Source organism: Mustela nigripes, chromosome X (genome assembly GCF_022355385.1).
Source record: "Mustela nigripes isolate SB6536 chromosome X, MUSNIG.SB6536, whole genome shotgun sequence".
NCBI classification, from domain to species: Eukaryota; Metazoa; Chordata; class Mammalia; order Carnivora; family Mustelidae; genus Mustela; species Mustela nigripes.
The window spans coordinates 72832825-72844609 of record NC_081575.1 but is presented as its reverse complement, the minus strand read 5'-3'; the positions used below and the strand labels follow the sequence as shown (position 1 = coordinate 72844609).

General features: G+C 38.7%; 1 protein-coding gene across 1 annotated transcript in view; it reads left to right on the top strand.

Annotated features, from left to right (window-relative positions):
* HEPH (hephaestin) overlaps positions 1-11785 on the top strand; it is a 133643-nt gene that overhangs the window by 48765 nt on the left and 73093 nt on the right. The window contains exons 2-4 of the mRNA XM_059385240.1: positions 1088-1358; positions 2294-2444; positions 4453-4665. Coding sequence (XP_059241223.1) covers positions 1088-1358; positions 2294-2444; positions 4453-4665 — 635 coding nt within the window. The remainder of the gene's footprint in view (positions 1-1087; positions 1359-2293; positions 2445-4452; positions 4666-11785) is intronic.

Sequence of the window (11785 nt, the reverse complement as noted above, 5' to 3'; positions counted from 1 at the left end):
TGTATCCTTTTGAATTACTATTCATGAGTAGACATTTTTCCAAAGAATTTATCCAGATGGCCAATAGACACATGAAGAGATGCTCAACATTACTTATCATCATGGAAACACAAATCAAAACTATAATGAGATATCACCTTACACCTGTCAGGATGACATGAGAAACAACAGATGTTGGTGATGATGTGGAGAAAGGGGAACCTTGCACTATTGGTGAAAATGCAAAATGGTGCAGCCACTCTGGAAAACAGTATGGAGGTTCCTTGAAAAGTGAAAAATACAACTACCCAATGACCCAACAATTGCACTACTAAGTTTAAAATTTTAAAATAAAATTTCTATGTATTGTTTGACCATAACTTGTGTCCATTTAAGGAATTACAGCCTTCGTGCTTGTGTTTTTAAACATATACATTCTATACATAGATACATATTTGTATCTACTCATGCATACATCTGGAAAGGAGAATGTGTTCAATCAGAACCATTCAAAGATGAAACAAACTATGAAGGTGGGTAGTGAATTGCCTGTCTCTGGATATTTTTAAACAGCAGTAAGGATACGAGAGCAGATGAATGTATGTTTTCAAGTGAGAGTATTACAAAGTGTTGTTATTATTATTGTTGTTGTTTTATGTTACATTTAATTGCTATACAGTATATCATTAGTTTTTGATGATTAATTGTTTGTGTATAACACCCAGTATTCCATGCAATGCATGCCCTTCTGAATACCCATCACCAGGTTACCCCATCCCCCTACCCACCTCCCCCTCTAAAATCCTCAGTTTGTTTCCTTCAATCCATAGTCTATCATGGTTCCGCACCCCCTCTGATTTGCCTCACTTCATTTTTCTCTTCCTTCTCCAATTACGTTTTAAAGGCTCTTTTAATCCTTAGTCCTTGAGCTTAGAAAACTGAAACCTGGGAAATTTAAATCCCCCCAGTTTATATAGCAACTATTGTCAGAACCAGAAACTAACTATTGTCTTTTCACTCCTATCCAGGATCCTTTTTAATATTCTATTTGCATATTGCTACTTCTCCAATATGCCTTCTAGTTTATAATATTTACCCCACATTTTAGAGCTGATGATTCTCACTCTAGCTCATGTGATGATGAGTCCCATTTTCTACCCCCTGCAGGCTCATCCTACCCTGGCTTGGTGGCCAAGCCCTTTGAGAAAGTAACATACCGCTGGACAGTCCCCTCCCATGCTGGCCCTACTGCTCAGGATCCTGCCTGTCTCACCTGGATGTACTTCTCTGCTGCAGATCCCATAAGAGACACAAATTCTGGTCTGGTGGGTCCCCTGTTGGTGTGCAAGACTGGTGCATTGGGTGCAGATGGCAAACAGGTATTACTATGGTTTTTGGCTGGAAAGCCTGCTTGGAGGAAAATAAGGCTGTGTTGCTAAATAGGAGTTGAAAGTGGAAATGTGTTCTAGAGATGTGTGAATAGAAAAGAAATAACCAATCTATTTAATCAGAAATTAATAGTTGGTGAGCTCATGTTTTTTTCATGCTATTCTTTCACTCACAAAAATTTCTTTCTTAGTCTCTATTCCTTTCTGTTCTGTATCCTCTCATCTCTTCATTTTTTAAGCCTCAGTGTTCTCTAACACTTGACTCTAATTCTTAAATCTCTTTTAATATTTGCTTGTGTTCTTTCATGTCCAGCTCATCATTCTAGCTGTATATTACTTAATCTCTTTTTGCCTCAGTTTCTTCATCTGTAGTAAAGTGTTAACAATGAAAAAAAGCATCTTAGGTTCCTATGAGGATTAATTAAAATAATCCATATGAAGTGCTTATCACAGTGTCTGGATTACCTAGTAAACACTCAGTAAATGTTAGAAGTAATAATGATAATAGTGATAATAATAGTACATTAATAACAATTATATGCCCTTTACTTTAATTTTCTAATCCCCTCTGACTAGAGTTCTTTCCTGATCTGCTAACCACCTTTCCCCACTCCTTTACTCAAGCTATCTTCTATCACTCTCTGTACTTGTCCATAATCACCATCTTGTGCTTCTTCCCTGTCCCCTTTCATACATTCTTCCCCTCCTGTCTTGTCACTTTGTTCTAACCTGTATCACTCACATTCAATTTGAAATTACCTGAGGAAAACCTGCTTAGCAACAACTACAGCTCTAGGCAAGAGGTATGGGCTGGTCTCTGTGTCTGGAAAAAGAGATGGGAATGAATCAGGGCTCATTGGGTCTGGAGTTGCACAACCCACAACTGCTGAAACCATTGTCATTCTTTCTCTTCCACGGACCTACAGAAAGGGGTGGATAAGGAATTTTTTCTCCTTTTTACTGTGTTGGATGAGAACAAGAGCTGGTACAGCAATGCCAATCAAGCAGCTGCTATGTTGGATTCACGACTGCTCTCAGAGGATGTCAAGGGTTTCCAAGACTCCAATCGGATGCATGGTATGGGGAGTGCTTTTGCCCCGAGCTACAGTTGAGAGGTTATAAGTAAAAATCTAACCTAAACATAATCATGTCCCATCCTTGAAAGCACTGATCCCATTGGTCAGCTCTACCCAAAACATGAGCTGGATTGAAGAATTAAAGCTAAAGCAATAGTTCTTAGGTTTAGAACTTGGATGTACTATGTCCTGTGTTACACAGTATGGGGAACACTGGAAAAATATGTTGTGAAATGAGGATTATAAACCATGAATACACTAGAGAGTGTATTGACTCTCCATGGTTCTCTATACTCCAGCCAAATTGGGCTATTTTTTTCAATATATACATACCTTGTACTTTTCTGACTTGATGCCTTTACAATGCTTTGCCAACCAGTTGAAATGCCTCTCTTTACATTTTTGCCCTTAACCTGTGGAAATTATTTCCATTCTTTTTTTTAAATTTTTTATAAACATGTATTTTTATCCCCAGGGGCACAGGTCTGTGAATCACCAGGTTTACACACTTCACAGCACTCACCAAAGCACATACCCTCCCTAGTGTCCATAATCCCACCCCCTTCTCCCAAGCCCCCTCCCCCCAGCAACCCTCAGTTTGTTTTGTGAGATTAAGAGTCACTTATGGTTTGTCTAATTATTTCCATTCTTTAAGGTCCTACTCAAAAGCTACTTCATCCATGTAACCATTGTTTTTAACCACCCAATCCCAGGATGATGACATCCTCTTCTGAACCCCTATTGCATTTTAATCAGAATATTTTAATAGCATGTTCTATATAGTTATTTGATATACAGCTTTTGACATACTAGAGTGTAGTTTCCTTAAAAAGTGAGAATCGTTTGTTGCTTATCACTGCATTATCTACACTTTCCAATACATACTAAATGTTTATTGAACAAGTGAACTACCAAATTAATGGGTAGGTAGGTAGGTGGGTGGGTGAGTGAATGGGAAAGCATGGTCCCAGTTTGCAAAAAGTTCCCAGCATTTGCAATAAAATAAGACAAATAACACTCATGCAAAAAATATAGAACATGCCAAGATCAACTATAATTAAGTGCTACATTGTGTGAAATAGCTTTCAAGTGACATGGAGTTCATAGGAGGAGAACATTAATGAAGGAGAATCCAATTAAAGGATTCCTGGAAGAAAGGAGTGCTTGAGCCAGGGTTCAAAGGCTAAATAGATCTGCAATTAGAAACGACAGGAAAAGGAAACAGAATCAGGAGATTAACAATGTTATCATCAGCATCTATGGGGATTACCAAGTAAGGTTACTTATTAAAAGTGGTTCCAGAGGAAGGGAACATTGAAAATGGATCAAATTAAAGCAGGCCTCCCTGTGTTTTCAAGAGGAGTATGTAAGATGGGAGGGAGTCATGAATGAGTATGTTTTCTTATGACTCCATCTCTTGGGTCCCATAATCAATTATATCACCTGGAAAAAGTAAACCAATCCTATGAACCAAGTTCATTTCAGTTTGAACTCATGGACCACCTAAGTAGCACCAGGCAGCCTGCCAGGTGATTACGTGGTCACACTGATAGAGAAAAAAATAATGTGATTCCTGCTAGGTCAATCTTGTGTGGGAGATAAATTTGTAAGTAAATCATTGGACTCTGTGCTCTCTGGTAAGTGATATGGAAGAATTTTGTGTGTGGGGGAGGAGTTTCATGGAAATGATAGAATAGGAGAGAGAGAGAAATAACTCTACTCCACAGAGGAGGTGACATTTGAACACGGATGTGAAGGATGAGTAATAGTTTTCTGTAGAGGGACCTGAGAGAAAATTTATTCTAGGAAGAGGAAACATTCTGCATCCCCAAAAGGCAGATCTTTATAAGTACAGCTAGAATGACTTAGGGAAGAAGGCAGGATAGTTTAAGATGACTCAGAAATTTCAAATTGTGGGAAAACCATAGTATAGAGCTGACGTTATGCTGTAGGTCAGTGCCTGAGTAGTCTGGTCTCATCTTTCTGTTGTCTTACGTTTTCTTTTTCAGCCATTAATGGGTTTCTGTTCTCTAACTTGCCCAACCTGGACATGTGCAAGGGTGACACAGTGGCATGGCACCTGCTTGGCCTGGGAACAGAAACTGATGTGCATGGGGTCATGTTCCAGGGCAACACTGTGAAGCTTCAGGGCATGAGGAAGAGTGCAGCCATGCTCTTTCCTCATACCTTTGTCATGGCCATCATGCAGCCTGACAACCCTGGTAAGTCCCTTAACAGCCAGCCCTAGACTGGGAGGCTCTGTTGGGTATGGTGTTAGATGGTGGTGGTGGGGGGGCTGGTGAAAAGAAAAGAAAAGAAAAGAAAAGAAAAGAAAAGAAAAGAAAAGAAAAGAAAAGAAAAGAAAAGAAGACATGTTGAGGGTAAATGGGAGGTTTTTAAAAACAGCTTTGTCTTCTCTTTTTTCAATGTGCACTCTGTTCTGGTTATTTGAATTTTTCTCTAAGCTGCAGACAGAAAGTAAAAAGCTGAGGAAGTTCTTTTTCTGAAACTAAAGGAAAGAAGTAAGGATGCTGCCCAGCATCAGGGGAATTCTCATATAGGTAGAGGGTGGACTTGACTGTGTAGTCCCATACTATGTAGAGATTGTATAGGTACAGTGCTTGCACTGGGAGGGAGGTCCGGGAGGTATACTTATAAGTGTTTTCAATTCTGATATTCTGTGAGAATTTCTGTAAACTTCTGGTAGAAGTGGGGTGGAAGGTACTGTGACAGTTTCATACCAGGAATCAGATCATAAGAAATTTTAGTCCAAACTCTTTCATTAATTTGCTATTTAATTTTGATCTAAGCAACTTGCATGCTCTGGCTGCATTTCTTCCTTCTTTTCTTTCTCTGTCCCACTCCCCTAACTCCATCCATCACCTTCATTCCCTATCTTCCTCTTTTCTTCCCTCCTTTCTTTCCTATTCCTCTCCCCCACACGCCCCTTCCCCAGACTCCCTATTCCTCTCTCACTTCCCTTCATTTCCCTATCTTTATTATATGAAAAAAAAAATGAGTACAATGTTTCTTTTTTTTAAATTTCTTTTCATTGTTCCAGAATTCATTGTTTATACACCACACCCAGTGCTCCTTGCAATACATGCCCTCCATAATACCCACCACCAGGCTCACCCAACCTCCACACTTCTCCCCTCCAAAACTCTCATATTGTTTCTCAGAGTCCATAGTCTCTCATGGTTCATCTCCACGTCCAATGTCCCCCAACTCCCATCTTCTCTCCATCTCCCTATGTCCTCTGTCTTATTCCTTATGGTCCACAAATAAATGAAACCACATGATAATTGACTTGGCTTGACATATTTCACTCAGCACAATCTCTTCCAGTCCCATCCATGTGGATACAAAACTTGGGTATTCATTCTTACTGATGGAGGCATAACACTCCATAGTGTATATGGACCACATCTTCCTTATCCATTTGTCAGTTGATGAAGGGCATCTTGGTTCTTTCCACATTTCAGCGACTGTGGCCATTGCTGCTATGAACATTGGGGTACAGATGGCCCTTCTTTTCACTACCTCTGTATCTTTGGGGTAAATACCCAGTAGTGCAATTGCAGGGTCATAGGGAAGCTCTATTTTTAATTTCTCTTTTTTTAAAGATTTTATTTATTTATATGGCAGACAGAGATCACAAGCTGGCAGAGAGGCAGGCAGAGATAGAGGAGGAAGCAGGCTCCCCACTGAACAGAGAGCCCGATGTGGGGCTCGATCCCAGATTGTGACCTGGGCTGAAGGCAGAGGCTTCAATCCACCAAGCCATCCAGGTGCCCCTCTATTTTTAATTTCTTAAGGAATCCCCACACTGTTCTCCAAAGTGGCTGCACCAACTTGCATCCCCACCAAAAGTGTGAGAAGGTTCCCCTCCAAAACACGTTGTGTATTTTCTTGTTAATGTTGGCCATTCTAACTGGTGTAAGGTGGCATTTCAACATGGTTTTGATTTGAATTTCCCTGATGGCCAGTGATGATGAACATTTTTTCATGTATCTGTTAGCCATTTGTATGTCTTCATTGGAGAATTATCTGTTCATGTCTTCTGCCCATTCTTTGACATGATTATCTGTTTTGTGTGTGTTGAATTTGAGAAGTTCTTTATAGATCCTGGATAGCAGTCCTTTGTCTGTATTGTCATTTGCGAATATCATCTCCCACTCTGCGGGTTGCCTCTTTGTTTGGTTGATGGTTTCCTTTGCTGTGCAGAAGCTTTTGATCTTGATGAAATCCCAAAAATTCATTTTAATTTTTGTTTCCTTTGCCTTTGGAGACATATCTTGAAAGGAGTTGCTGTGGCTGATATTGAAGAGGTTACTGCCTATGTTCTCCTCTAGGATTCTGATGGATTCCTGCCTCACATTGAGGTCTTTTATCCATTTCAAGCTTACCTTTGTGTATGGTGTAAGAGAATGGTCGAGTTTCATTCTTCTACACATAGCTGTCCAATTTTCCAAGCACAGTTTATTGAAGAGACTGTCTTTTTTCCACTGTATATTTTTTCCTGCTTTGTCGAAGATTATTTGCCCATAGAGTTGAGGGTCCATATCTGGGCTTTCTACTCTGTTCCACTGGTCTTTGTGTATGTTATTGTACCAGTGCCATGATGTCTTGGTGATCACAGCTTTGTAGTAAAGCTTGAAATCAGGCAAGGTGATGCTCCCAGTTTTTTTTTTTTTTTTTCTTTTTCAACATTTCCTTAGCAATTTGCGGTTTCTTCTGGTTCCATACAAATTTTGGGATTGTTTGCTTCAGCTCTTTGGGAAATGCCAGTGGAATTTTGATCAGAATGGCATTGAAAGTATAGATTGTTCTAGGCAGTATACACATTTTAATAATGTTTATTTTTCTGATCCATGAGCATGGAATGGTTCTTCCATCTTTTTGTGTCTTCTTCAATTTCTTTCATGAGTGTTCTGTAGTTCCTTGAGTACAGATCCTTTACCTCTTTGACTAGGTTTATTCCCAGGTATCTTGTGGTTCTTGGTGCTATAGTAAATGGAATTGATTCTCTAATTCCCCTTTCTGTATTTTTGTTGTTAGAGTATAAGAAAGCAACTGATTACTTTACATTCATTTTGCATTCTGCCACATTACTGAATTGCTGTATGAGTTCTAGCAATTTGGGGGTGAAGTCTTTTGGGTTTTCAAGGTAAAGTATCATGCCATCTGTGAAGAGAGAGAGTTTGACTTCTTCCTTGCCAATTTGGATACTTTTTATTTATCTTTGTTGTCTGATTGCTGTTTCTAGGACTCCTAATACTATGTTGAACAAGAGTGGTGAGAGTGGGCATCCTTGTTGTGTTCCTAATCTCAAAGGGAAGGCTGTCAGCTTTTTGCCTTTGAGGATGGTATTTGCTGTGGGTTTTGCATAGATAGATTCTATGAAGTTGAGGAATATTCCCTCTATCCCTATACTTTGAAGCGTTTTAATCAGGAACGGATGCTGGATTTTGTCAAATGCTTTCTCTACATCAATTGAGAGGACCATGTGGTTCTTCTCTCTTCTCTTATTGATTTGTTCTATCACATTGATTGATTTGCAAATGTTGAACCAATTTTGCAACCCAGGGATAAATCCCACCTGGTCGTGGTGCATAATTTATTTAATGTGCTGTTGGATCCTGTTTGCTAGGATCTTGTTGAGAATCTTAGCATCCATATTCATCAGTGATATTGGTCTGGAATTCTCATTTTTGGTGGGGTCTTTGCCTGGTTTGGGGATCAAGATAATGCTGGCTTCATAAAAAGGGTCTGGAAGTATTCCTTCTGCTTCAGTTTTTTGAACCAGCTTCAGGAGAATAGGTTTTAGTTCTCCTTAGAATGTTTGGTAGAATTCCCTGGGGACTCTGTCAGGTCCTAGGCTCTTGTCTTCATGGGAGGTTTTTAACCACTGCTTCAATCTCATTACTAGATATTGGTCTATTCAGGTGGTCAATTTCTTCCTGATTTAGTTTTGGAAGTTGTAGTTTTCCAGAAATGCATCCATTTCATCTAGGTTGCTTAATTTATTGGCATGTAATTTGATAATAATTTCTGATGATTGTTTCTAATTCCTTGGTGTTAGTTGTGATCTCTCCCTTTTCATTCATAATTTTATTAATTTGGGTCTTTTCTCTTTTCTTTTGGATTAGTTTGGCCAATGGATTATAGATCTTATTGATTCTTTCAAAAAACCAGCTTCTAATTTCATTGATACGTTCTACTGTATCCAGTTTCTAACTCATTGATCTCTGCTCTGATCTTGATTATTTCTCTTCTTGTGTGTGGAGTTGGCTTAATTTGTTGTTGATTCTCCGGTTCTTTAAGGTCTAAAGACAGCTGGTGTGATCTGGATTTTTCTTTTCTTATTTTTTTTATTTATTTTTTTTTTTGAGGGAAGCTTGGATGGCTATGTATTTCGCCCTTAGGACCGCTTTTGTTGTATCCCTTAGGTTTTGAACTGAAGTGTCTTCATTCTTATTGGTTTCCATGAATTGTTTAAGTTCTTCTTTGATCTCCTGGTTGATCCAAACATTCTTAAGCAAGGTGGTCTTTAGCTTCCAGGTGTTTGAATTCCTTCTGTACTTTTCCTTGTGGTTGAGCTCTATTTTCAAAGCACTGTGATCTGAGAATATGCAGGGAATGATCTCAGTCTTTTGGTATTGGTTGAGCCCTGATTTGTGACCCAGTATGTGGTCTAATCTGGAGAAGGTCCCATGTGCACTCAAGAAGAATGAGTATTCTGTTGTTTTAGGGTGGAATGTTCTCTATCTATGAGGCCCACCTGCTCCAACGTGTCATTCAATGCTCTTGTTTCTTTACTGATTTTCTGCTTGGATGATCTGTCTATTACTGAGAGTGGCATGTTAAGATTCCCTACTATTAATGTATTCATATTGATATGACTCTTTATTTTCATTAACAGTTGTCTTATGTAGTTGGCTGCTCCTATACTGGGGGCATAAATATTTACAATTGTTAAATTTTCTTGGTGGATAGACCCTTTAAGAATGATGTAGTGTCCTTTTGTATCTCTGACTACAGTCTTTAGTTTAAAGTCTAATTTCTGATATGAGAATTGCTACCCCAGCCTTTTTTTGAGGCCCATTGGCAGGAAAGATGCTTGCCATCCCTTCACTTTCATTCTGGGTGTATCCTTAGGTTCAAAATGGGTCTCTGGTAGACTACATATGGATGGGTCCTGTTGTTTTATCCAATCTGCAACCCTGTGCCATTTTATGGGCATCTTTCAGCCATTGACATTGAGAGTGATTATTGAGAGATATGTTTTTATTGACATCGTGTTACCTGTGAAGTTCTTCTTTCTATAGATTGTCCCCATAAGTTTCTGTTCAGTGGTATTCTTGTTGGTTTTACTTTTTCTTCTTTTAGAAAATATTTCTTGGAGTGCCATCTTGGTGGTCACACACTCTTTTTAACCTTGACAGTCTTGGAAGCTCTTTATCTCTACATCCATTTTGAATGTCAGTCTTGCTGGATAAAGTATTTTTGGCTGCATGTTCTTTTCATTTAGTGCCCTGAATACATCTTGCCAGCCCTTTTTGGCTTGCCAGGTTTCTGTGGACAGGTCTGAAGTTATTCTGGTAGGCCTTCCTCTTTATGTAAGGAATCTCTTCCCCCAAGTGCTTTCAAGAGCTTTTGTCTAAAATTATGATTCATCATTTTCACAGTCAGGTGTCTCAAGGTCTTTCTAGATTCTGTGATCTTAGGGAAAACCTTTCTGCCTCTAGTACATGAACACTGGTTCCATTCCCCAGATTGGGAAAATTTTCATGGAGAATTTTTTCAACTATATCCACTAGTCTTCTTTCTTTTTCCTCCCCCTCAAGGATTCCAAAAATTCTAATGTTGGAACGTTTCATGGCATCATTTATTTCCCTAATTCTGTTTTCATGACTTCTAAGCTATTTGTTCCAGGTCTCCTTCTGATCCTGTTTCTCTGTCAGTTTATCCTCTAGATCACTAATTCTATCTTCTGCCTCAGTTACCCTAGGTGTTAGAGAATTTAGATTAGATTGGAACTCATTGATAACATTGTTACCATCTTCCCTGTGGCTTTCACTTCTGCCCCAATGGATTTCATTCTGCCACCTAGCCATTGCCTGGATAATTGGTAGCCTGAATTCCCTTTCCAACATACTGTTTATGTCCATATTCAATAGCTCTGTTGGAGAGGGAAATCTCTGAATTTTTCTTCTGTTGGTCATTCATCCTCCTACTCATTTTGGTGAGAGATGGCCGAGGAGATGTGGAGCTGAATGTATCACCTATGGTCCAGTCAAGTTTCACCCTGGAATGCTTCTGAGCAATCAGGATTCCCCCCACACACAAAATAATAATAATAATAATAATAATAATAATAATAATAATAATAATAAAAGAAAGAAAAAAAAAAAATAAATAGATAGAGAGAGATGGGGGGGGGAGAAGAAAAAGAAAGAAAAAAATAAAAAAGGATACCCAGCCTGAATGGGCTCCAAAGGTAAGATTTATAAAGTATATAAACAAAAACAGACTAACAGAAAGACTCACAAATGTAAATGACAAGAAAAAAAAAAGGAACCCAGCCAAAATGAACCCCAAGTATAAGATTTTTCCACTATCAGAATAAAAACAAATACACAGAAACACTGACATAAGTAAAAGATGGGAGGGTGGTTATAAATTCTCAGTGTGGGTAAGAAAGTTGATTTTGATTCTTCCTGGGTGTATCTTGATACCTTTGTTAAAGGACTCAACTTTCCAGCGATAAAGGGGGATTAAAACTGGTTTATATATAAGGGTAGTATTGACTGGGAAAAAAGAGTTCCCCTGAAGCTTATCTCTATATGAAAATTAAGAAAAAATAGAAAAGCAAAGTTAAACACAGGTATATGTATCAAAAAAGTTCAAGTTAAAGGTTATTGTGGAATTTGTTGTACTGAACCTCTCATTGTGATGGTAAATAGGCTAACTATAAAAAATTAAGAAGAGTGAGAATAGTGGGAACAAATTAAAAATAAAAGTTGAATCTATGAAGTATACAGGACTTTGGGGCATACTGGAAGATTCATATCTTCTTTTCTCCTGATACTGTGGTTTTACAGCTTTATGCAGACCCTGTGGTGGTTGTCCTCTTCTTTGTTTGTTTGTTTGTTTTTTGCTCTCTTTCTTGGGGAGGGGCCTGCCACATTGTTTTTCAGGCAGTCTTGCTAGAGTTGAGTCCTCCTGCTCACTATAAAGGGGCTGGGCTCTGAGGAAACAGGTTTTTCATGCTTTTGTTCTCTGGAGAGGTTTTTTTTTTCTTTTTTTTTTAATTTATTTTTTATTTTCAGCATAACA